The sequence below is a fragment of the Carcharhinus amblyrhynchos genome, chromosome 4 (assembly GCF_965287045.1).
Source record: "Carcharhinus amblyrhynchos chromosome 4, sCarAmb.v2.hapA, whole genome shotgun sequence".
NCBI classification, from domain to species: Eukaryota; Metazoa; Chordata; class Chondrichthyes; order Carcharhiniformes; family Carcharhinidae; genus Carcharhinus; species Carcharhinus amblyrhynchos.
Genome location: NC_137327.1, coordinates 115,348,955 through 115,376,480, shown reverse-complemented (window position 1 = coordinate 115,376,480; position 27,526 = coordinate 115,348,955). Strand labels below are relative to the sequence as shown.

At 45.5% G+C, this 27,526-nt stretch overlaps 1 protein-coding gene across 1 annotated transcript in view; it reads right to left on the bottom strand.

Annotated features, from left to right (window-relative positions):
- Nucleotides 1-339: 339 nt before the first annotated feature.
- The window catches only part of slc9a6a (solute carrier family 9 member A6a), a 48,109-nt gene continuing 20,922 nt past the window's right edge, over nt 340-27,526 (bottom strand). The window contains exons 8-16 of the mRNA XM_080187775.1: nt 26,703-26,808; nt 24,010-24,098; nt 21,989-22,102; nt 20,262-20,373; nt 14,982-15,135; nt 12,132-12,186; nt 11,297-11,376; nt 4,516-4,621; nt 340-1,027 (exon numbers count right to left, since the gene is read on the bottom strand). Of these exons, the coding sequence (XP_080043901.1) occupies nt 764-1,027; nt 4,516-4,621; nt 11,297-11,376; nt 12,132-12,186; nt 14,982-15,135; nt 20,262-20,373; nt 21,989-22,102; nt 24,010-24,098; nt 26,703-26,808 (1,080 nt within the window). The 3' untranslated portion in view covers nt 340-763. The remainder of the gene's footprint in view (nt 1,028-4,515; nt 4,622-11,296; nt 11,377-12,131; nt 12,187-14,981; nt 15,136-20,261; nt 20,374-21,988; nt 22,103-24,009; nt 24,099-26,702; nt 26,809-27,526) is intronic.

The following is a 27,526-nucleotide window of genomic DNA, read 5'->3' as shown; positions in this document are numbered from 1 at the left end:
CTCTTACAGAATATAGTTGAGGCCAAAACTTTGTCTGATTTCAAGAAAAAGTTAATACAAGACACAAGCTCTGAGAGCCATCAATCGGTATTTTGGGAGTGATTGAGCAGTGATTCTAACAGTTCACACCTCAGAGTTCCTTCAGTCAAACGGAAATATCATTCATGCTTGATTCCCTCAAATTAAAACCTGCTAGTCAACCACAAAACCTTAAATACTGACCAGCATCAAGTCAATAATCTGCACCAATCCGGCAACCACGTTCCCTGAAGCTGGAATGTTGCAACTGGTTCTAGAAGCAGAATGAGACCCAATCAGATTTACACACAGGCCAGGCTCTCCACAATAAGCCAGCTTTAATAAGATGTGATTGAACCAGGCCACCTCAGTGTCAACAAATCAAACCACCTCTTTCTTAATGACAAGTGCAACAAAATTCAAACTATTTCAAAGTCAGGAGTGAGAGAGTGAATAAAGTGCCGTAACCCATCCTTGTTAAGGTGATGTCTTGTTGGGAGGGTAGATCATCGAAAAAGAAAAGGAACCAAATGGAGAGAGAGTTTGTTTTAACCACAATCCATTCACATTTCAAAATCCGCCTTCCTGTCTCTCTGCTCCAGTTGGGAATGAAATTCAACCCTTCAAACAGCTCAAAGTAAATTAAATAGCAGCCCCTCCAACTCCTGATTACACAGACGTCACCCAATGGCAATGGGGCACCAGAAATTGCACCAAGGATGAATGAAGTCTCTGACTGGACATCTTACATCAGCTGAGGACCAGGACTCTCGGGCAGCTTTAAGTCAAAGGCGGGTTCAGTGTTTTCCACCGGGAGAACCAGCCTGGTTCCTCGAATCACCAGCTCGTGCTCCCCCGAAGCCAGCTCCTGTTCCTGGGCATCTTCCAGGTTTTGAATGAGGTTCCTGCGATCAGAGGTGGTGGTCAGGCTGGAGTCTCCATATGTCAGACTGATATCTCCATCATTCAGAATCAAGTCTGAATCATCATCTTTCAGCTGTTCCTGGTTCTGAGAAAGAGCAACAATTTGTTCAGCACAACCAGCAGAAGAGGCAATGGCCGAGCGATATTATCACTAGACTATTAATCCAGAAACATAGCCAAAGTTCTGGGAAGCCGGGTTAGAATCCCACCACCACGACAGATGGAATTTGAATTCAATAAGAAATATCTAGAATTAAGAATCTACTGCTGACCATGAAACCATAGTTGATTGTCAGAAAAACCCATCCAATTCACTAATGTCCTTTAGGGAAGGAAATCTGCCATCCTTACCCCATCTGACCTACATGTGACTCCAAAGCCACAGCCAATGTGGTTAACTCTCAATTGCCCTCAGAACAGGGGCAACAAGGGCAATAAATGCTGGCCAGCCAGCTACGTCCATGTCCCACAAATGAATTTAATAAAATACACACACACATAAATATATATACACATATATGTACACACACAATATAGAATCAGGCAACCACTGAATTGTTACAGTGCAGGAGGCCATTTGGCCCAGTCTGTCTGCACCGGCTCTCCAAATGAGCATCGTGACTTAGTGTCATTCCCCTGCCTTTTCCCCATACAACCTGCACATTGTTTCCATTCAAGTAATCATCTGATGCCCTCTTGAATACCTGGATTGAATTACCTCCACCACACTTCCAGGCAGTGCATGCCAGACCCCAACCCCTCACTGTGAGAAAAACCTTTTTCGCCCATTACATTTGCTTCTTCTGTAAATCACTTTAAATCTGTGCTTTCTCATTCTTGATCTTTTCATGAGTGGGAACAATTTCTGTCCACTTTATTCAGCCCCCTCATGAATTTGAACATGTCTATCAAATCTCCTCTCAGCTGCCCTCTCTCCAAGGAAAACAGTCCCAACCTCTCCAATATATCCTCATAACTGAAGTTTCTCATCCCTGGAACCATTCCTGTAAACCTCTTCTGCACTCTCTCCAATACGTTCACATCCTTCCTGTAGTGTGGCACGCAGAACTGTACACGATATTCCAGCTGAGGTCTAACTAGTGTCTTACGTAATTTCACAACAACATAATATTCCAAGATGGTGTTGCAGCGAGGCTACTTCTTGTGAGCTGTGTCCAGCATACCCTCTAATTCTCTTGTTCTCTGCTTCAAAAACTTCATTCTAACTCATTTAAACTCTCTAACAATGCTTTAATTCAATCTCCTGCACATTTGCCATATTGATCTTTCTCCATACCTTAGCTACGACTGTAACACTACATTCCGCACTCTCCCCTTTCCTTCTCTATGTACTGTATGCTTTGTCTGTATAGCACGCAAGAAACAATAATTTTCACTTTATGCTAATACAGATGACAATAAATCAAATCAAAGTTCAGCATAACTTCCTTGCTCTTGTACCCTGTGCCCCTATCAATAAAGTTCGAATTACTATATGCTTTATTAATTGCTCTCTCCACCTGTCCTGCCACCTTCAATGATCGCTGCACAGATATACCCAGCTCCCTCTGCTCCTGCCCCCTTAAGAATTTTGCCCCCTATTTTATGTTGTCTCTCCATGTTCTTCCTATCAAAATACATCACCTCACACAGCTCCACACTGAACTTCATCTACCACCGATCTGCCCACTTCCCCAACTTGTCTGTGTCATAGATTCATGTCCTTTGGAAGTTCTGCACTGTTCTCCTCTAAATTTACAATACTTCCAAGTTTTGCATCAGCTGCACATTTTGAAACTGTCCCCTGCACACCAAGATCTAGATCATTAATATACATCAGGAAAAGCAAGGATCCCTCTGGGGAACTCCACTACAAACCTTCTGAAAAATATCCACTGACCATTACTCTCTCTGCTCCCTATTATTCATTCAATTTTGTATCCATGTTGCTTCTGTCCCTTTTATTCCATGTGCTATGAGAAACACACATATAAATATGTTTCATTCATTCATGGTCTTCCTGGCTAGGCCAGCATTTATTGCCCATCCCTAATTGCCCTTGAGAAGGTGATGGGAGCTGCCATCTTGAATTGCTGCGGGGCTGCTTTGTCCTGGATGATGTTGAGCTTCTTGAGTGTTGTTGGAGCTGCACTCATGCAGGCAAGTGGAGAGTATTCCATCACACTCCTGACTTGGGCCTTGGACAGGCTTTGGGGAGACACCACAGGATTAGTAGCACATGACCCACATGTGTAGCCACAATATTTATAGGGCTTGTCCAGTTCAATTGATAGTAGAGGATTCAGCGATGGTAATGCCATTGAATGTCAAGAGGTGATGATCATTGCCTGGCACTTGTGTGGTGTGAATGTTACTTGCCACTTGTCAGCCCAAGCCTGGATATTGTCCAGAGCTGACTGCTTCAGCCTTATCTTTTGCAGTGAAGTGCTGGGCTCCTCCATCATTGAGGATGGAGATATTTATGAAGCCTCCTCCTCCAGTGAGTTGTTTAGTTGTCCACCACCATTCATGACTGGATGTGGAAGGACTGCCAAGCTTAGATTTGACTCCTTGGTTGTGGGATCGTATAGCTCTGTCTATTACTTGCTGTTTTTGCTGTTTGGTATTCAATTAGTTCTGTGTCATAGCTTCACCAGGTTTATGGCTAATTTTTAGGTGTGCTGGTGCTGCTCCTGGAATGCCCTTTTGCACTCTCCATTGAACCAGAGTTAAACAAGAAACTAGAAGCAGGAGATGGCTATTCAGCCCTTTAAGCCTACTCTACCATTCATTTTGATCATCAAATTCTATATCCTGATTCCCCCTTACCCCCACAAGCCTCCCGATGTGAGTAAGGAGATCTTTGCAGGGTTGACAGGGCTGGGTTTACTGTTGTTTGCAGTGCCTAGGTCGATGCTGGGTTGTCCATTAGTTTCATTCCTTTGAGACTTTTCTTTAGTGTTTTGATACAAACTGGGTGTCTCGCTCGGCCATTTCAGAGGCATTTACAAGTTAGCCACATTGCTGTGGTTCTGGAGTCACATATAGGTCAGACCAGGTAAGGATGGCAGATTTCCTTCGCCAAAAGACATGAGTGAACTGGATGGGTTTTTCCAACAATCGACAATGGTTACATGGTCATTAGTAAAATCTTAATTCTAGATTCATATTGAATTCAAATCCCACCATCTGCTCTGGTGGGATTCGAACCCGGGTCCCCAGTCCAGTGAGAATACACCACTGCATCACCCAATATAAAGTACACACATTACATATATATATATAAATATACCCAGAGAGTGCACATAACCGACTCACTGCCAGCCACATATTAGCTGCTGAACAGTGTCAGTGAGGGAGCAGATATCTCATTCAGTGCGAAAGCTGAAATTTTGGAAGAAATGAACCAATGAGAGACCTTCCTTGGGTTCCTCCCTGATCAGGGAGCCAATCATTGCAGGTTGGATTCATACAGTTTCCAGCAGAATAAGACACATAGCTCGATGCAGCTTCCAGAAGCTTCCAGCAAACACAACCAGAGAGATTAATGGGTAAGATTGATGGTCTTCTCACCTGGTAAGCCAATGGGCTGGTCAGGAACCTGGCGATAGGTCCACACCATCCGGGCAACGTGGTGGTGAGAGGGGGTCCGCTGTGCGTTAAAATCGGTTTCAGATAACTGGTTACCTCTGGTGAAGGAAAAGAGTTTCACAAACTGGCTGCAGTCGAGTGACTGAAACCTGACAATTCCCTCCCTCAGACTTTAAAAAGTCACTCGTTTAGAGCTGGAAGGAGCAGTGGAAATAAATTCAATGGCGACTTTCAAAAGAGGAATTTGATAAATAGGGTAATGTAATAGTGACTGTAGTGAAGGTGGCTGTTCGGCCTGTATTGTCTGTGCTAACTCTGGTTTAGTACCCTTCTCCTGGCCTAATCCTGTGCACTGCACATTCTTTCTATCCAGTTAGTAATCCAATTCCAATCCAATCACAGGCAGCACATTCCAAACCCCAACCACTCGCTGGGTAAAGCTTTGTTCACATGGCGCATTTGCTTCTTTTGCCAATTACCTTAAATCTGTGCCCTCTCATTCTCAATCCTTCCACCAATGGGAGCAGTTTCTCCCTGTCTACTCTATCCAGCCCCCTCATGATTTTGAACATCTCTATCAAATCTCCTCTTAGCCGCCTTCTCTCCAAGGATAACAGTCCCAACGTCTCCAATCTATTCCCATCACTGAAGTTTCTCATCCCTGGAACATTCTGGTAAACCTCTTCTACATTCTCTCCAATGCGTTCACATCCTTCCTACAGTGTGGTGCCTAGCACTGTGCACAATATTTGAGCTGGAAAGAAGTTACAAAAGTCCGAGGTCACATATTAACCAAACTCAAGAACAGCTTCTTGCCTGCTGCCATCAGACTTTTGAATGGACCTACCTCATATTAAGTTGATCTTTTTCTACACCCTATGCTATGACTGTAACACTACATTCTGCATCCTCTCCTTTCTTTCTCCCTTATGTACTCTATGAACAGTATGCTTCATCTGTATCGCATGCAAGAAATAATACTTTTCACTGTATCCCAACATATGGCAATAATAAATCAAATCAAAAAATCAAAGCTGAGGTCAAACTAGTGTCTTGTATAAGTTCAGCATAACCTCCTTGCTCTTGTGCTCTATGTCCCTATTAATAAAGCCCAGATTACTATATGCAATATTAACTGCTCTCTCCACCTGCCCTGCCACCTTCAATGATCTCTGCACAGACATATCCGGGTCCCTCTGCTCCTGCACTCTTTAGAGTTGTACCTTTTATTTTATACTGTCTCTCCATGTTCTTTGAGTTGAGTTTTTGAGGTAATAGCAGAGAAGGTTGGTAAAGGCAATGTCGCTGATGTAGTCATAAAATCATAAGAGGTTTATAGCATGGAAACAGGCCCTTCGGCCCAACTTGTCCATACTGCCCCCTTTTTAACCCCCAAGCTAGTTCCAATTGCCCGCATTTGGCCCATATCCCTCTATACACATCTTACCATTGTAACTGTCTAAATGCTTTTGTAAAGACAAAATTGTACCCACCTCTACTACTACCTTGGGCAGCTTGCTTCAGACACTCACCACCCTCTGTGTGAAAAAATTGCCCCTCTGGACCCTTTTGTATCTCTCCCCGCTCACCTTAAACCTGTACCCCCTAGTTTTAGACTCCCCTATCTTGGGAAAAGATATTGACCATCTCACTGATCTGTGCACCTCATTATTTTGTAGCCCTCTATAAGATCACCCCTCATCCTTTTACACTCCAGAGAAAAAAGCCCCAGTCTATCCAGCCCCTCCTTACAACTCAAGCCATCAATTCCCGGCACATCCTAGTAAATCTTTTCTGTAAATGGATTTTCAAAAGGCATTGGAAAGAAGATCACAAAAGTCTTGTGAGCAAAATTCTAGCTCATGGAGGAAAACAGGAAGTCGACACTTTGATATGAGATTGGCTGACAGGCAGGAATGGAGAGTAATGGTAATTGGGTATTTTTCAGATTGGATGAAGGTTTGGAGTGGAATTTCCCAAGGGTCAGTGTGGGGCCCTTGCTCTTCCTGACATATCAGAATGACCCAAACTCTGCTGTTCAGTGCATGATTTCAAAACTTACAAATATTACTGTAAAGCTATGATGGGGATAGTCTTGAACTTCAAAAGGGCACAAACATATTGGTGGATTGGGCAGACAAGTGGCAGGTTAAGTTCATTGCAGAGACATGTGAGGTGATTAATTTTAGTGGGAAGAATATGCAGAAAAGGCACAAAATAAAGAGAGAAACTCTAAAGTAGGTGCAGGAACAAAGGGGCCTTGGTGCGTATGCACACAAGTCATTGAAGGTGGCAGGGCATATTGAGAGGACAGTTGAAAAAGCATCCAGTATTTTAGGCTTTATTAGTAGGGTATTGGGTACTAAAGTAAGAAGGTCCTGTTGAATTTGACATTAGTTAGACCTCACCTGAAGACTGTGTCCAGTCCTGGGTGTCACACTTGAGAAAGGATGTGGAGGCATTAAGAGAGAACAGAAGAGATTCCAGGGAGCAAGAGCTGTAGCTTTGAGGATATATTGAAGAGGATGGGTCTGTTTTCCTTGCAGTAAAGAAGGTTGAGATGAGACTTGATAAAAATATTCAAGATCCTGAGGAGTATGGACAGTGTAAATAGCAAGAAACTGTTCTCTCCCAAAGTACCTCAAGATGGGAGGAAAAGAATTCACCTGGAGGATGTCTGGGAGTCTGGAATGAACTCCCTGAGAGGGAGGTGGAGGCAAGTTTGATCAAAGTATTCAGAAGGGAATTAGATTGTTATCTGAAAAGAGAGAATGTGCAAGGTTACAGGGCTAAGGCAGGGAATGGGGCCAGTTAGAATGCTCTGAGGGCTGGTGCAGACTCGATGGGCTGAATTGCCTCCTTCTACATTGTAAAGGTTCTGTGATTCTTCCTACTGAAATGAATCAATTCATACTTCCCTATACTAAATATTATCTTTCATTTATCCATCCCCTCCAGCAGCCATTGTCCCATTGAGGCTCTACACTGTGCTCATAGCTTGCCATGTTTCCCAGTTTTGTGTTATCTGTAAATTTTGAAAGTGTGTCCCTGCATGCCGAGGTCAAAGTCATGAATATGGGACAAGAAAGGCAGTGAACTTAACACCGATAGTAACAAGGAGTAGGAGAAGGCCATGCGGCCCTTCAAGACTGTTCCGTCATTCAGTTTGATCATGGCCGACCGTCAAATTCAATATCCTGATTCCTCCCCCTTCTCCCCATATTCCTTGGTCCCTTTAGTCCCTCGAGCTATATCTAATTTCTTCTTGAAATCAGACAATGTTTTGGCCTGAATGCATTTGTGGGAGTGAATTCCATACATTGCCCACCCTCTGGATGAAGAAATTTCTCCTCACTTCAGTTCTAATAGGTTTACCCCTTATCCCCAAACTATGACCCCTAGTTCTGTTTTGCTGCAATTGTATATAAGAACATAAGAACATAACAAATAGGAGCAGGAGTAGGCCAACTAGCCCTTCGAGCCTGCCCCGCCATTCAATAAGATCATGGCTGATCTGTCGTAGCTCAGTTCCACATTCCCGCCCTCTCCCCATAACCCTTAATCCCCTCGTGCGGTTTTGCTGTTCTTATCTGAGGAAGGATATCCTTGCTGTCGAGGAGTAGTGAAGGTTTACCAGGCCAATTCCTGGATATCGAATTCGACGATCGGCCATGATCAAATTGAATGGCGGAGCAGGTTCGAAGGCCAAATAGCATAACCCTGCTTCTAATTTCTACGTTTCTCTCCCTATCCCTATACACAACTCCTCTCACTATGACAGCCAATGTACTATTTGCCTGCTGTACCTGCGCGCTTACTTTCAGTGACTGATGCATGAGGACACAAGGGTCTCATTGAGTAGCCACCTCTCTCAATTTACACCCATTCAAATAATAATTTCCCTTCACAGAACGGCAGGACAGTGGTCAGCACTGCTGCCTCACAGCGCCACGGGCCTGGTTCAATTCCTGGCTTTGGTCACAGTCTGTGTGGAGTTTGCACATTTTTCCCATGTCTGCGTGGGTTTCCTCCGGGTGCTCCAGTTTCCTCCCACTGTCTGAAAAGATGTGCTGGTTAGGTGCATTGACCCAAACAGGCACTGGAGTGTGGCGACTAGGGGAATTTCACAGTAACTTCATTGCAGTGTTAATGTAAGCCTTACTTGTGACTAATAAATAAACTTTAAAACATTACAGTTCCTACCAAAGTGAATAACCTCACATTTATCCACATTATACTATGTATTTGCCCACACACACAGCCTGTCCAAATCACGCTGAAGCATCTCTGCATCCTCCTCACAGCTCACCCTCCCACCTAACTTTGTATCATCTGCAAATTTGGAGATAATACATTTAATTCCCTCTTCCAAATCATGTGAACATTTGGGGTTCCAGCACAGATCCCTGTGGAACCCCACTAATAACTGACTGCCAATCAGAAAAAGACCCATTTATGCCAACTCTTTGCTTCCGATCTGCTAACCAGCTTTCTATCCATCTCAAGACATTACATGCAATCCCATATGCTTCAACTTTACATATGTGTCTATTGTCTGCCCTGGAGCTCCCCCTGCTGAGCTATCCAACACATTACAACAGTCACCATGATCCATCTCCTGGTCTGTACAGAATCGAAACCTGCTTCCAATATCTGGGTCGAATGTTATACTCCCCCCTGGGCTACTTCAGAGGTGGGATGGGGGGTTGTAATGTTGAATGGATGGGATTCCCTCCAAGTTCCTGCCCTTAATGACCCAAATTCAATTTGATGTCCACTTTCTATGCCTTTTAGCTTTGACAAAGGGACATCTGGACTCGAAACATCAGCTCTTTACTCTCCTTACAGATGCTGCCAGACCTGCTGAGATTCTCCAGCGTTTTCTCTTCTGATTTCAATTTGAAGGTGCAGCCTGAACATGACTGTCATAAGTGACCTTTTTAACTTCATCATTCCTCGTCTCTACCTAAACCATTTCCTGAACTTGGGTCACCCCCTCTATTGTGCTAATCCCATCATTAACTAACAAAGCCACCTTCTTTTTTTACTTCCTGTCCTTCTGAAATGTCCCATACCCTTCAATATTCCGCTCCCAATCCATGTCCCCTGTAATAATGATTACATCAGACTTATCTATTTCTATGTGCGCTCTCGGTTCATCTGTTCCGTTTTGAATGCTTTGTACATTCAAATAGAGAGATTTTAGTTTTATCCTCTTAAGAACATAAGAAATAGGAGCAGGAGTAGGCCATCTAGTCCTTCGAGCCTGCCCCACCATTCAATAAGATCATGACTGATCTGAAGTGGATCAGTTCCACTTTCCCGCTTTCTCCCCATAATCCTTAATTCCCCTGTCTATCAGAAACCTATCCACCCATGACTTAAATATATTTAGCGAGGTAGCCTCCACCACTTCAACGGGCAGAGAATTCCAGAGATTCACCACCCTTTGAGTGAAGAAGTTCCTCCTCAACTCTGATCTAAACTGCCCCGCCTTATCTTGAGGCTGTGTCCTCTAGTCCTGCTATCCTTTCTAAGCCAGAAGAATCTCTCTACCCTATCCATCCCCTTCATTATCTTATACGTCGCTACAAGATCCCCCCTCAGCCTTCTAAACTCCGAGTACAGACCCAGTCTATTCAGTCTCTCTTCATAGTCCAACCCCCTCATCTCCGGTATCAGCCTAGTGACCCTCCTCTGCACTCCCTCCAAGGCCAATATATCCTTCTGCAAGTGCGACAACCAAAACTGCACACAGTACTCCAGCTGCGGCCTCACCAGTGCCCTGTACAGTTGCAGCAAGACCTCCCTACTTTTATATTCTATCCCCCTCGCTGTAAAGGCCAAGTCCAGGTCCATAATCTTTTTATAACCTTTAGCCTCGTCTGTTGATTATTAGATTTGTGCTGTCTGTCCCTTCCTGTTACCGGTGGCTTTTTATTCCCATAATGCCTTTCTCTTTGCCTTGTCTCAACTTGGATTCGCCACATCATCCATATCTGATACCCTTGATTTAAAATCCTCTCTACTTCCTTAGCAATGCAACTTGCATGAACATTTGCCCCAGCATGCTTCTGGTGTATGCCATCCCAATGGCACATATCGCAATTTTCCCCAGTACTGGTGCCAGTAGCCTACGAGCCAAAACCCACTTCTCCCCCACCAGTCTTTGCAATTTACAGGTAGCTCAGTAAATAATCTTGAGATTAGAACTATGGAGGTTCTGTTGTTTAATGTGGTGCCTAGCCCCTCATTCTCAATGCAGAACTTCTTTCCTCGTGCTACCTATTTCATTAGTACCTACAAAGACCACAACAACAGGATCGTCACCCTCTCATTGCAAGTTCCTCTCTAGCCTGCATCAGATGTCCTGAATTGCGGCACTGGGCAGGCAAACCTGTGTGGATTCTGGCTCTTTGTTGCAGAGAACAGTGGGTCTCCCTCACTATACTGTGCCCTACTATCACTACATTCCTTTCTCTCCCCTCACTTGAATGGCTTAGTGTACCATGGTCAGTCACTCAACTGATCCATGCTGCAGCCTCCACTCCCTTCCATACAAGCTGAGAGGACCTCAAACTTGGTGGACAATTGCAGGGCCTGACACTCCTGCCCTCAGGATCCCCTCTCCTGTCTCACTCGCAGTCGCACCCTCCTATCTGAACAGTCATCAATTTATATAATCTTGCTGCAAGGTCCACAATAGAAACCTCATCACCGCAGCAACAGCCGTACTTGGAGTCGGTGTAAGAGTGAAGGATACTTGTGGTCAAACGTATACCAGAGGCGGAACAGCCAGGCACTCTCGGCTTTCGTGTTCCTTTGATCTCCTTCAGATCCATCCTGAGGAAATAGGAAAGGAACAGGTTAGAATCCTCGGTGATGTTCTCACATTCCCATCTCTCCCAAAACTAGCCAACGAGATGGGGCTGAACATTCTGGCAGACACAGTGAGGGTTTTGTGTGCTCCCATTGTATGAAATCATCACCTGATCAAACGTCAGAATTTGCCATTATTCTCACTTGGAGAATTTGTTACAGTTTGCCTCCCCCCAACCCCAGACAGAATCAGGAACCCTTTCCTACACTGACTGAGAAATATTTCAAAATATTCCCATCAAATATTCCCAGGGCTGTGGGAAAGAGCAGGAGAGTGGGAATAATTACATAGACTGTTCAAACAGCCAGCAGAGTTACAATGGGCTGAATGGCCTCATTTTGTGCTGTATGTTTCTATGAAGTTCATAAGATATAGGAGCAGAATTAGGTCATTCGGCCCATCGAGTCTGCTCCACCATTCGATCATGGCTGATATGCTCCTCATTCCCATTTTCCTGCTTTCTCCTCATAACCCTTCAACACATTACCAATTAAAAATCCGTCTATCTCCTCCTTAGAATTACTCACTGTCCCAGTATCTGCACTTTGGGGTAGCAAATTCCACAGGTTCACAACCCTTTGGGGAAGATGTGAGCTTTGTTTTTTTCCCGCATGGAAAATAACAGGTTTAAATGAAAGACAAACTCTGCTGCAAGATCACCTCAAACTCCAACATTACAAAGGGTCACTTTAGCCACAGTTGAAGCAGCGGAATTTACCTGTTGGGAATGATCAAGATTAGCAGAATGTTCTTGGTCAGGATCAACACCAACTCTGAAAACAAGATTCAAAATTAAAATTATTTCACAAATACCGAGACAAAACACGAAGAAGAGAAAAGGAATAAGATAATTCTGTTGAAGGGTCATCCAGACTCGAAACGTTGGCTCTATTCTCTCTCCAAAAATGCTGTCAGACCGGCTGAGATTTTTCAGTTTTTGTATCAATCAGACTGTTCACACTCACACAAGTTTATTAACCCGCAACTTAACTCATAAACTACATTGTTTAATTCCAATCTCCTGAATCATTTAATATCCCGCCCTGTCTAAACCCACTCTCCATTTCCTATTTGTCAAATAAAAGTAAAGTTTATTTGTTAGTCACAAGTAGTTTTACATTAACACTGCAATTAAATTACTGTGAAATTCCCTAAGAGGGTTCTGGACTTTCAATCACTGGTTTGCAGTGGAGAATTGGACTAGGGATATAGGAGCAGAGGTAGGCCATTCAGCCCCTCGAGCCTGCTCCCCCATTCAATAAGGCCATGGCTGATTTGGCTGTGCTCTCAAATTCAGTTCCTGCCTGCCCCTCATAATCCTCACTCTCTTAATAGCAAAACATTGCTCCAACTCAGCCATGGCCAAATTCACAGACTTACAACATCAGGTTAAAGTCCAATAGGTTTATTTGGTAGCACAAGATTTCGCAGTGTTGCCCCTTCTTCAGGTGAGCGAGGAGTCTTTACAGATAATCAAGTCTTAAAGGTACAGACAGTGAGAGTGGGGGGAGGGTTAAGTGTAGGTTAGAGGGGTGTGTATTGTTTCCAGCCAGGACAGTGAGATTTTGCAAGCCCAGGCAAGTCGTGGAGGTTACACACCTCTTTAAGACTTGATTACCTGTAAAGACTCACATTCCAACCATTATCTTGTAAATTGAGTTTGTGTGTACAAAAGCCCTAGGCGAACACAACTCCTCACTCACCTGAAGAAGGAGCGACACTCTGAAAGTTTGTGCTACCGAATAAACCTGTTGGACTTTAACTTGGTGTTGGGAGATTACTTACTGCGCTTACCCCAGTCCAATGCCCACATCTTCACATCATGGAAGAGAATTCCAGACTAATGACACCCTGAGAGAAAACATTTCTTACAATCCCCATCTTGAACAGGAGAGATTTTATTTTTAAAACTTTGTCCGCTGGTTCTAGTCTTCCCACAAGAGAAGGAGCAGGAGGTTTGGGTCACGGGAGGGAACGCGAGAAAATCTTTTTTACCTGGAGGGTGGGGACACTGGAATGCACTGCCTGGGAGGGTGGTGGAGGCAACATGCTTCACAGCCTTAAAAAATACCTGGATGAGCAGGGTAGCGCTCCCTCCGCACTGACCCTCCGACAGGGCGGCGCTCCCTCCGCACTGACCCTCCGACAGGGCGGCGCTCCCTCCGCACTGACCCTCCGACAGGGCGGCGCTCCCTCCGCACTGACCCTCCGACAGGGCGGCGCTCCCTCCGCACTGACCCTCCGACAGGGCGGCGCTCCCTCCGCACTGACCCTCCGACAGGGCGGCGCTCCCTCCGCACTGACCCTCCGACAGGGCGGCGCTCCCTCCGCACTGACCCTCCGACAGGGCGGCGCTCCCTCCGCACTGACCCTCCGACAGGGCGGCGCTCCCTCCGCACTGACCCTCCGACAGGGCGGCGCTCCCTCCGCACTGACCCTCCGACAGGGCGGCGCTCCCTCCGCACTGACCCTCCGACAGGGCGGCGCTCCCTCCGCACTGACCCTCCGACAGGGCGGCGCTCCCTCCGCACTGACCCTCCGACATGCTACATGCATTCATATAGAGAGCTTTTAGGCCTTTTTTCCCCCCTATTTTTATAACTTTTGGCATTATTGATTGGTTTGCAAATTCTATCCCTTCATGCCACTCTGATTTCTTTACTCTCTTGCTCTTTATTCTCCATTTTTCACATCTTCCCTCACTTGATCCCTCACCCCCTAAATTTGATTTAAAGCTCTCTCGACCTCCCTAGTTTTACATCTTTAGTGAATACTCAAGGCGGCAGTGTTCAGGTGTAGACCGTCCCAGTGGTACAGGCCCCATTTTCCCAGTACTGGTGCCAGTGCCCCAAGAATTAAAATGTATTTCTCCCACACCAGCCTTTGAGGCACACATTTAACTGTCTAATCTGACATACTCTGTTTCAATTTGCTCATGACTCAGGTAGTAATCCAGTGATTATTATCCATGAAGTTCTCCTATTTAATTCAGCTGCCAACTGCTTATACTCCCACAACAGAACCTCTTTCCTAGTTGTACCTATGTCACTGGTACCTACGTGGAGATTCCCTGCACCCACCCCGCCCACGTTCTGTGTTCCTCTCTAGCCCAGAGCTGATGTCCTGGATTTCCGCATTCGGCTGCAGAGAATGGTGTCAATCCCCCTGAATATACTCTCCCTAGCCACCACCACTACATTCCTATTCATCTCCCCTGTAGCACAATGCCACGGTCAGTTTGTCTGCCCGCCCTGCAGCCCTCACTCTCATCCGTATAAACAACCAGAACATCAAACCTGTGGGACAGTTACAAAAACAGAGGCTACCCCACCTTTACCTTCCCAATCCCTGTGCCTGCCTCATTCACAGTCACATCCTCTTGTCCCTGACTACTGGCCACATCAGGAGACCCCATCCACAGAAATGTGACTGCCTCCAGGTACCAAGTGTTCATGTAACTACCCCATCCCCTGCTATTCCTGTTCTGTTATGGGTTATCAGGTGATTGGATATCGCTCTCACTCCAATAGGGCACCAACTATCTGAGGATGTTCGTTGGGGATCTCACCTGATTTGAAGCCAGGACAACATCTGTGTGGTTCCTCCTCCAAAGACCCAGACAGTGAAGAAAACAATTAGAAGTGTTGTACTGAACATCATCTGACGTGCGTAGGTAGCAGTGTCGCGAATGGCCAAGGCAAATGCCATTGCCCCTCTCAGACCTGGAAGACAGGGTCATTTACACAATAACAATTACATTCTAGAGCAAGGCAACAGTAACCTAACAACAACTCACAGCCCAGAGCAGCTGTGGGGTTTGACTTTCATCCCACTGGTATTAAAAAGAGAGAATCACAGATAGTTAGCCTGACCTACACATCTGCTTTCAGCACTGGGGAAATGTGAGAGTCTATTATAAAAGACGTAATAACACTTGCAAAGCACTGGACAAAGCCAGCATGGGTTTATGAAAGGCAAATGATGCTTAACAAATTTACTGGAGTTTTTTGAGGATGCAACTAGTAAAATAGATAAAGGAGAATCAGTGGATGTGGTGTATTTGGACTTTCAGAAAGCTTTAGTGAGGTCCCTCATAAGAGGTTAGTGTGCAATATTAAAGCACCTGGAATATGAAGTAATGGCATCGATCGAGAATTGGTTCACTGACAGGAAACAGAGAGTGGAAATAAATGGGAGGGTAAAAGGGGCTGCAGAAGGAGAGAGACAGGGAGAGGTGTAGGGACTGAAAAAGGTTACAGAGCTAGGGAGGGTTGTAGGAGCTGGAGGTTAGAGTTAGGGCAAGTGAGAGATAGGAACAGGAATAGGCCAATTGGCCCCTCAAGCCCACGTCACCATTTAACTGGATCCTGGTTGATCTTCTAGCTAAATGCCATTCTCACATTATCCCCGAATATCTTTAGTATTCAGTATCTATAGATTTCTGTCTTGAACATGCTCAATGACTGAGCTTCCATAATTCTCTGGGGAAGAGAATTCCAAGGATTCGCCACCCTCCAAGTGAAGAAATTCCACCAGATCTCAATCTAAAATGGCCACCCCTTATTCTGAGACTGTGACCCTGGGTTCTCGACTCTGTCCCAGCCAGGACGAACATCCTTCCTGTGGAGCCCCAGAGGAATTTTATATCCTTCAATGAGATCACCTCTTATTCTTCTAAAATTCAGCAAATACAGGCCCAGTCACCTCAATCTTCCCTCAGAGCTCAATCCCACCATCCCAGGGTTCAGTCTGGTGAACCTTTGCTGCATTCTCTCCATGGCCAGTGTATCTTCGTAGGTAAGACTAAAACTGCACACAATGTTCCCAGTGAGGTTTCAACAATATTCTGCAAATCTGGAGCAAAACTTCCTTTCTCCTGTACTCACAGCATCTTGCAATAAAGGCCAACATACCTTTACCTTCCTCCTTGTTTGCTACATGTCCATTGTAGCTTCAGCGACTCATGAACAAGGACACCCAGCTCCCTTTGGACATCAACAATTCCCAACCTCTCATCATTTAAGAAATAATCCAACTCTCCGTTTTTTCTACCAAAGTGAATAACTTCCCATTTTTTCCATCTGCCATGTTCTTTCTCACTCATTCTGATGTTTAAATGCCCTTGAAGTTCTTTGTGTCCTCCTCACAACTCATATTCCCACCTCATTTTGTCTCATCAGGAAATTTGAAAACATTACATTTGGTCCCAAATCTAAAGAATTTAAATAGATTGTGAGCAGCTGGAGCCCAAGTACTAGCCCTCGTGGTAAACCCACTAATCGCAGACTGCCATCCCAAGGATGATCCATTTATTCCTACTCTCTGGTTTCTTTCTGCTTACCAATTCTCAATCCATGCCAGTGTATTACCCCCAACCCCATGTGTTCTAACCTGTGTGGGATCTTCTTAAAAGCCTTCAGAAAATGCACATACATCACATCCACTGGTTCTCCCTCATCGATTCTGTGAGTAAAATCCTCTAAGAACTCCAACAGGTTTATCAAAGATGATTTCCCTTTGATGACAAAGAGGAGAATTTGAAAATGAAGGTCTTGATGGACAAGGAGTCAGTGTAGCGAGCACAGCATTGATGAGTGAACGGATATTAAATAAGTGGGGGTTGTTTGGGGTATAGAACTGGAGTGTTACTGAAGAGAGAGCCATGCTGATGAAGCTTTCTGCCTCATACTCATCAGGACAGAATATACCAATGGTAAATTTATACTGCATGAGAAGAGAGTGCTGATTGGTTGACAAGTGCACTCTGATTGGCAGAAATGTTGCCATGGAGAATGCACCAATTAATTGATGACTGGTAATTAACTGCCAAGCTTTGTTTAAATTGAAACCTGTCAGAGTTGACTCTGATTGGTCAAGACATTGCCTTGGGGAACGAACCAGAGAATTGTTGTTGCCTGTTTTGTTTAGTTGAAACGGATGCAATGTGCGTATACGTTCTTTCTGTCTGCAAAGAACAGGGTCTGTTGTATTGATATGTGTAGCTTCTAGGCCACACAGCGAGCCTGATTTATAATCTTAAATTGTTTGTCAATGTAATCCTTAGCACACTATGGATTGTTTAGCTAATGTTGTCCAATGATGGAATCACATCTAATGTTGGACATAGTCGCTTGAATTCTACCACCCCGCCTGCCATGGGAATCACTGTGGGTGAGGGGCGAACAATGTGAAGGTTCGTTGACCTCGGGCAGGATTTTCCAGTCTCAGTTTAAGCAGGGCCACAAAATTCCATCCAGTGTTTTGAGTTTTACAAGTACAGGCTGGTTGGTATGGTGTGTACAATACCCATTGTGCACAACGAACGGGACATGCTGTTTGAAAGACGTGTTGGTTAGGTGCATTGTCTGTGCTAAATTCTCCCTCAGTGTACCTGAACAGGTGGAGTGTGGCAACTAGGGAATTTTCACTGTAACATCGTTGCAATGTTAATATAAGCCTACTTGTGACACTCATAAATAAACTTTGATGATTCAATAGTCTTTTGGGATGCCTGACTTATGATTAAAGTTTCAGATTCGCTTTTGAAACGGAGCAGGCCTTCCTCGCCCTGACACACTAATCGAGAAATCTACCAGTAAGCCCTCTGTAACGATCAATCACAAGCCTACTTTCACCAATCAATATTTGCCTTGGAATTCTTACAGTTCTACATGTTATACGATTGGCCATATGGGTAACCTTGTAAATAGGGTCCAAGCCATCTCATTGCACAGTGCCCTCTCCCAATCCACAGCCAATCAGATAATAATCTGCCTTCCTATTTTTGCTACCAACATGATGCAACTGTCAAGCCAAAAAAGCTGCTCTATCACGCGGGTAAAGTGATATATGAATTCCAGTGCTGTTCTGATGCCAGGCGTGTAGCCACATGTTTCAGGAACACCCGTGCAATCTCTCCAAGCTCCCACCTGCCCAGACCTTCTATTCTGCTCTCCAGCCTCTCTTAAACACTGTAATTCCATCACACTTCTCCCTGTCTTTAACTGGGAAATGAATCATATAGACTCGAAACGTTGGCTCTAATCTCTCTCCACAGATGCTGCCTGACTTGTTTTTACAGCAGTTTCTGCTTTAAAGTCCATTTTGCCGTTCGCAGCGGGCAAAGTACAGACTACATAGTGTTCAACGTTAGATATGATTCCATGATTGGACAATACTGGCTAAACAATCCTGAGTGTGCTAAGAATTACACTGAACACCAGTTTAAGATTATCAATCAGGTTCACCATGTGACTCATGAATGCCAGAAGCTACAGGTATTAATGAGCATATATATTAACATGCATGTGTTATGTTAATGAACAGGACGCTGGCCTTTGCAGACAGAAGGAACATGGACATACATTGTGCCTTTTTCAACTAGCCCAGAGTTCAATCATAGGACAATGCCTTCACCAGAGTCAACCTACCACATTTGAACATAAACAAAGTTTGGCAGTTAACTGTCAATCATTTAACTGGAGCATTCTCCATAGCAACAACCCTACTGATTGGTTTTTGAGTGGTCTCTAATCCGCACAGAAATATAGCAAATAGGAGCAGGAAGAGGCCAATTGGCCCGTCAAGCCTGCTCTGTCATTCTTTGCAATCATGGCTGATCGTCCAACTCAATAGCTTAAACCTGCTTTCTTCCCATAACCTGTGATCCCATTCCACCCAAGTGCTGTATCCAGGCACCTCTTGAATGCATTCAATGTTTTGGCACCAACTACTTTCTGTGGGAATGAATTTCACAGGTTCACTGCTCTCTGGGGGATGAAATGTCTCTGCATCTCCGTCCTAAATGGTCTACCCTGAATCGTCAGACTGTGACCCCTGTTTCTGGACTCCCCCACCATCGGGAACATCCTCCCTGCATCTACCCTGTCTAGTCCTGTTAGAATTTTATAAGTCTGTATGAGATCCCCCCATTCGTCTGAACTCCAGCGAAAACAATCCTAACCTAATCAATCTCTCCTCATACATCAGTCCTGCAATGCTCGGAATCAACCTGGTAAACCTTCGCTGCACTCCCTGAGAGCAAGAACATCCTCTGATGAAATAGAAGTTGCTGTTTTCTTTACAACATGATATTCTTGCAAAATGTCCTGATGAGTGCAAGATGAAAAGCTTTTATGGCATGTCTCTTTTCTCAGAACATAAAATGTGTTATGAAATTTGGAGATAAACTAATTAAGAGTTTGGTTAAATTCTCCATGGAATTAACTGGAAACCTGCAAGCGGATTACCAACACTGCCAGTCCAAGAATAAAGGCACTGATTAATGCTCAAGGGAGAAGGTGGTTGAGAAAGATTTGCGATTAGCCTGACTGACCTCAGTCTGTCCTCAGTGTGGGAGAGAAACTCGAGAGCAAGGTGAAAGGTTTCATCCATTGTCAGACCTTCCCACACACGTGACAGATACACTTCAAATCTCCATGTAACAGGGAAGTAGAGAACAGAGTGGACACAAGGGAAAAAAAACTCCAAAATACTTTTAAAAATCAGTCATTCTCCCTTGGTGCTCTCGGTAAGACAGATCTGAGCTGGAGTGCAGTCTGGGGAAAGGGGTTAATTGGAACAGGAAATGCAGACAGAAACTCAGTCCACATTTTAAAGTCCTACATTCTGTTCTTACTTCTTTATATCTTCCTGTTATGAATTCCAATTTCTAGCAGAAATGTACGTAAACATCATGCTGTAATTCCAACCTGCCATCTGTGGCGGGATTACAGCATCCATAGTGATAGCTCCTTTCACTTCTCTCAACACCTGGCACTATAGGATTTGAATACATCATATCTGGATGTAGCTGAATGATAAAATTCACACAGTGATTGTAACACACCAGCAAACATCATCATGTGCTGCAGATTGGAACCAATCTTTTTCCTTCGACCCAGGTTCAGGAGGAACGAAAGTGGGTAAATATTTGCAGCTCTCCCGAGGAACACAGCCAGCTAAGTGAATGGATTAAGGAATGAACAGCTGGAATTACAATGCAGAGGAATCACAATCTTCCACCAGGTCACCAGGAAGAATCCAAGAACAAAAAATTAAATACCGCACACGAGGACGGCCTCAACCGGGATCTTTGGTTCATGTCACACTATCTGTAACCCCCACGACTTGCCTGGGCTTGCAAAATCTAACTGTCCTGTCTGGAGACAATACACATCTCTTTAGCCTGTGCTTAACCATCTCTCCACTCACATTGTCTGTACCTTTAAGACTTGATTACCTGTAAAGATTCACATTCCAATCATTATTTTGTAAATTGAGTTTATGTCTTTATATGTCCTGTTTGTGAACAGAACTCCCACTTACCTGACAAAGGAGCAGCGCTCCGAAAGCTAGTGGATTTTGCTACCAAATAAACCTGTTGGACTTTAACCTGACGGTGCGAGACTTCTTACTGTGTTTACCCCAGTCCAACACCGACATCTCCACATCACAAGTAATGAAAACCCAGACAATTACCCTGTCATTCAAACTTTGATCAATTCATCTTATAATTTACAGGAGCAAGCATTTAGACAAACCCATTCTCTCAACAATACTTTATAAATTGGGATTATTTCGATTGCCAGAGGATTAGATAATCACAGATTTAAAAATAAATCACCAATACTTCACCAATACAGGGATTAGGAACCGGCTGACTCACCTCTCAACAAAACACTCAGGCACTTCACAGTTTTACTCATTCACCCTGGGATGTGGCTTTCACTGGCTAGGTCATCGAGAGTCAATGTGACTGACTCTCAAAAGCCCTCGGAAACGGAGGGCACTTCGGGATGGACAATAAATGCTGGCGACCCCCACATCCCATGAAAGAATAAAAAAAAGCCAGCATTTTGAGAAGATGATGGTGAGCTGCTTCCTTGAATCGCTGCAGTCCATGTGACGTAGGTACACCCACAATGCTGTTAGGGAGGGATTTCCAGGAGTTTGATCCAGCGACAGTGAAGGAACGGCTGATAGCCAGGATGATTAAATGGTTTAGAGGGGAACCTCCAGGTGGTGGAGTTTCCAGGCATCTGCTGCTCTTGTTCTTATAGATGGAAGTGGTCGTGGGTTTGGAAGGTGTTGTCTAAGGAGTCTTGGTGAGCTCCTACAGTGCATCTTGTAGAGTACACACAGCTGCTACTGTGTGTTGGTGGTGGATGGAGTGGATGTTTGTGGATGAGGTGCCAATCAAAGCGAGCTGTTTTGTCTTGGATGGCGTGAAGCTTTTTGAGTGTTGTTGGAGCTGCACCCATCCAGGCAATTGGAGAGTGTTCCATCACACTCCTGATTGTGCCTGCTAGATGGTGGATAGGCTTTGGGGAGTCAGGAAGTGAGTCACTCGCCACAGGATTCCTAGCCTCTGACCTGCTCTTGCAGCCACTGTGTTTACCTGGCTAGCTTGCATTTAGTTTCTGGTCAATGGTTAACTCCCCCGCCCTGTTGATAATAAATGTCAAATGTAGTATCTCTATTGCTGGAGGTGATTATTGGTGGCACATTCGTGTTGTCATTAATCAGACCAGGATGGCAACACCCGATCAGACTGTGATAAATCAGAAAAGATACAAAAGCAGCAACGATGAATGTGGGATTGAAGGCGTGGCTCTCAAACGTGAAGAGAGTCAATCCCATGTAGGAAAAGATAAAATTTTCTGCCAAGAAATTGAGGAGTTCAAATAACTGAAAAACACAAAACACATCATTTTTATGTTAATTCATATGAGATCAGTGTAATCACATAATCAAAAACAACACTGCCAGAGTCTCAGTTAAAGAATCAGTTCAAGCATGGAGCTGGGAATTAAATCCTCCTGCAGTCACCACTTTCCCAACAGTTATTCCGCAAGACAGCAAACTCAGATTCCAAGAGTTTGACTCTGACGTTCTTCCTTTATCTTCCCTCCCCCAGTGGCTCTCTGTAAACCAGTACCTGGGATAGTCACCAAATCATCAGAACACTCATTGTCTGGTCAACGTGGAAACACTGAATGGACCCTGTGAATGGAAGATGAGGAACGAGGCTGGCATAGGAGGGGTGAGAGGGGGACTTTGTATAAATATTTGAGGGGGGGACAGTGAGCGAGGGGGGAGGGCAGCAAGGATTTGCCCTGGGCTTTGAGCCAGGGGCATAATTCATTAAAACACTTTCACTGCCAGAGAGAATCGACTCCAGCGAGACACACAGAGAGCAAAACATGAATATAAATGGCTGCAATGCAGATTCTTCAGAGACAGAGAATTCCGCTAAATGTTCAAATCAATGGTGACACATTTAGCTATTCACTGCCTACATAGATTTAAAACGCCTGGATCTTCAGTGCTGAGCGAGTGCCGCACTGTCCGAGGGTCAGTGCTGAGCGAGTGCCGCACTGTCCGAGGGTCAGTGCTGAGCGAGTGCCGCACTGTCCGAGGGTCAGTGCTGAGCGAGTGCCGCACTGTCCGAGGGTCAGTGCTGAGCGAGTGCCGCACTGTCCGAGGGTCAGTGCTGAGCGAGTGCCGCACTGTCCGAGGGTCAGTGCTGAGCGAGTGCCGCACTGTCCGAGGGTCAGTGCTGAGCGAGTGCCGCACTGTCCGAGGGTCAGTGCTGAGCGAGTGCCGCACTGTCCGAGGGTCAGTGCTGAGCGAGTGCCGCACTGTCCGAGGGTCAGTGCTGAGCGAGTGCCGCACTGTCCGAGGGTCAGTGCTGAGCGAGTGCCGCACTGTCCGAGGGTCAGTGCTGAGCGAGTGCCGCACTGTCAGAGGGTCAGTACTGAGGGAGTGCCGCACTGTCAGAGGGTCAGTACTGAGCGAGTGCCGCACTGTCAGAGGGTCAGTACTGAGCGAGTGCCGCACTGTCAGAGGGTCAGTACTGAGCGAGTGCCACACTGCCAGAGAGTCAGTACTGAGGGAGTGCTGCACTGTCAGAGATGTTTAAAGAAGGCTTGCATTCCCTTTTCTTTTGAGCAATATAATTTATTGGTTATAACAATCTTGGAGATTGGGAAATGTGGGTGTGTCTGACAGGATGAATTCAATTCTGTAACAGAGATTTCTTCCCTTTCTGATTGGTCCTGAGGAGGCGGTGGAAGATGGACCAATGGTAGGACAGTGGGGGTGGGGCATTATGGGGTGCAGGTCTTGTGACAAAAGTTCAAGGAATGACCCCACCACTTCAATCTGAGTTGGCAACCCCTAACCTGGATGGTGAGAGTGAATGAAGGTGAGAAAGTTAGAGAGACAGAGATGAGTGTCCAGAGAGATGGACCGAGGCTCAGATGTTCCTTACTCAGCCCGAAGCTGCACCTTAAAATCCATCGCAATGGCCAGGGAAAGTGCTGGAGCTTCTTCACTGAAACATCTCAAACTAATCTCAATTGCTGACTTACCCAGGAAGCAAAGTAATTCAAATGAGAAATTACTCCACAAATGACACATCACAAGGAGCCATCAATATGTACACAGATAAATAATGTTCAATTTCTGGAGTCAACATTGACACAGAGAAACTAGAGGAAGAGTTTCAAAAGGAATTGCTAGTTGCAGAGTAACTGGATCCCCTCTTTAAACCTCAATCTCCAATTAACACATTGCAAATAGCAAAGTCTGACCTGCTTGGTGCGGATCCTGGACTCAGGAGACAGGTTATTGTAGGTATAGTGAGCCTGCGTGATCCCGCAGAATAGGACAGCCACAACTCCTGGAAAACAGCAAGAAAGAGGAGTCTTTCATTTTTATTTTATTAAATGATTAAAATCCACTTTCCAAAACAGGATGTTGGCATAAACAGAAATACAATTTGATTTAAATCCAGTTTCAAATTCCACAACACAAAATAATATAATTCAGGCGCTCCCTATTTTGAAGGCTACAGAGACTGATATATCACTGGTCGTTCCAGCACAGAAAGAGGCCAGTCAGTCCCTTGAACCCAAAAGAGAAAATGCTGAAAAATCTCAGCAGGTAGAGCTAATATCCCACCTTGACCCGATTGTTTTCATTTTATTTAATTTCTTTACTGTTCTCTACCTTTTATTTCTTCATTGTCTTTCTTCATTTTTCTCCCTCCCTTTGCCCCTACTTTATCCCCCATTTCCTTACCTTTTCTCTCCCTTTCTTCTAAATTTTATCTCTCTCTCACCCATTCCACTCCCAAGTCTTCATCTGTCAAAGCCTACCCTCTGATTTCAGCTTCTCTGCCATTTGGCCGTTCACTCCTTCTATTCTCTCTATGAACAGCCATTAGCAGCCTTTTCCCCTGGTTTCTGTGGCCATTCGGCCCCTTCTCGTATCTCTGTTCCACACAAGTTTTCTCCCACCCACCTCTCCATCAAAGCCCAGTCCGATCCATCTTTTGATACTCACAAAGTCTCACTTCAGACCGAACACAAGTCATTCTGAGCTCCTCAGGAAATCATGAGGCTTACAGTGATGCACAACAAAACAATTGCATAAAAGACTGATTAAACTAACCACAGTCCCACTGAAGGTCCACTCCAATATAAACTGGGACAGCTTCAGTCGGACAGAAATGGAGGGAACAGGATTCTTGAGCTACATTCAGGAGAACGTTTTTAACCAATTTGTAGTAAGTCCAACAAGAAACAGTGTGATTCTAGACTTTATTTTGGAAATCAAAGCTGGACAAGTGGAAGGACTGGCTGTAGGGGAGCATTTCAGCAGCAGTGATCAGAATTCAAACAATTACAGGCCACTCAGTCTATTGAGCATGCTATTGGAAGCAATCCTGAGAGACAGGACAAACTGTCACTGAGGCACGGATTAATTAAGGACAGTTGGCATGGATTTATTAAGGAAAGGTCATGTCTAACTAACGAGGAGGATTAGGAACAAAGCAACTAGGAACAAGCGAAGGCCATTCAGCCGTTTGAACCCGCTCTGCCATTCGATATGATCATGGCTGATCGCCATCTCATCCTAACTCCACTTTCCTGCCGTTTCCCCACAGCCTTTTATCCTGCTTTTGATCAAATATTTATCTATTCTTGAATCCATTGATTGATTCTGCATCCACTGCACTCTGGGCCAGTGAGTTCCATAGATTCACAACCCTGTGAGAAGTAGCTTCTCCTTATCTCTGTCTTGAATCTCTTCCCTCTTACTCTACAACTATGACCTCTTGTCCTGTCTAGAAGGGGGAACGTTTGGTTAATATTTACTTTATCAATCCCATTAAGTATTTTATATACTTCAATCAAATCCCCCCTCATTCTTCTGCACCCCAGCGAGTACAAATCAAGCTACTCAACTGCTCCTCATACAACAGCCCCTTCAAACCTAGAATCAATATTTGATTGAGGGTAGTGCAATTGATGCAATCTACATGAATTTTAGGAAGACTTTTGGCGATGTCCTACATTGCAGATTGATTAAAAAAAAAATCCCCTGGGATCTTGGGGAATGCAGCAAGCTGGGTACAGAATTGGTTCAATGGCAGTTTAGAAATAAAAACCGGGAATTGAACCTGGATCCCTGGCACTGTGAGGAGGCAGTGTGAAGCACTGTACCACCGTGCTGCGTGTGGCAGGAAACAGAGTAAATGCTGATGGGTGTTTTTGGAACCGGAAGACTGTTTCCATGGAGGGGTTCTGCACACCACAGTTCTAGGGTCCCTGCCCTTGGTGCTAATTCAGACATAAACGTAGGGGGAATGATCAGGAGATTTATAAAGGAACTGAGGAGGCTGAGGGGGAATTTTCTGGAGATGTATAAAACAATGGGGAGCCCGGATAGAGTGAGTGGGAAAGATCTATTTCAGTTAGCAGAGAGATCAGCGACTAGGAGTGATTGATTTAAATTGACTGGTAGAAAGATTCAAAGGGAAAAGCTTTTCACCCAGAGGTTTGAGAGGATCTGGCACTCACACTGGAATGGCAGAAGAGGTAGAAACCCTCAACTCCTTTGAAAGATGCCTGGTTATTCACCTCTCGTGCCGTAACCATGTAGCAGAAAAGAGGATGAGTTTGGCCAGTGGAGAGATGGGCTCCTTCTGTGCTATAAATATTTCTACTTTTTACAAATGTCTGAAAAAAAAAGGAATGTGCAGGAATATGGGGAGAAGATGGGGTATTGTTCCTTAAGGAGAGTCACCACGGACAAGATAGGCCGAATGGCCACGTTCTGTAATGGTTCTACTCACACACACACACTCAGATCCACACACACTGTGAAACTGTACAGGCTGCCTGTACTGACAATACAGCTCGAGTCTAACTCCTGTGCCATACACTTAGAGAGTGAATCCTTCATGATAATGTTTTAAGACTGTGTTATAATTGCTTACCTGTAAAGCCACATGCTTCAGCCAGCAGAAAGGTGCTCCACGACATCAGGAAGAAAAGAGCCGTCTCCAGTAACTGGAAGTCTCTTAATTTTGTGAATTTTGTAACGTACTCAGGTTAAGATCAAATAGACAGAGACAGGGGGTGGGACGCACCCAGGGACCCCAGACAGGGGGTGGGACGCACCCAGGGACCCCAGACAGGGGGTGGGACGCACCCAGGGACCCCAGACAGGGGGTGGGACGCACCCAGGGACCCCAGACAGGGAGTGGGACGCACCCAGGGACCCCAGACAGGGAGTGGGACGCACCCAGGGACCCCCAGACAGGGAGTGGGACGCACCCAGGGACCCCCAGACAGGGAGTGGGACGCACCCAGGGACCCCCAGACAGGGAGTGGGACGCACCCAGGGACCCCCAGACAGGGAGTGGGACGCACCCAGGGACCCCCAGACAGGGAGTGGGACGCACCCAGGGACCCCAGACAGGGAGTGGGACGCACCCAGGGACCCCCAGACAGGGAGTGGGACACACCCAGGGACCCCAGACAGGGAGTGGGACACACCCAGGGACCCCCAGACAGGGAGTGGGACACACCCAGGGACCCCAGACAGGGAGTGGGACACACCCAGGGACCCCAGACAGGGAGTGGGACACACCCAGGGACCCCAGACAGGGAGTGGGACACACCCAGGGACCCCAGACAGGGAGTGGGACACACCCAGGGACCCCAGACAGGGAGTGGGACACACCCAGGGACCCCAGACAGGGAGTGGGACACACCCAGGGACCCCAGACAGGGAGTGGGACACACCCAGGGACCCCAG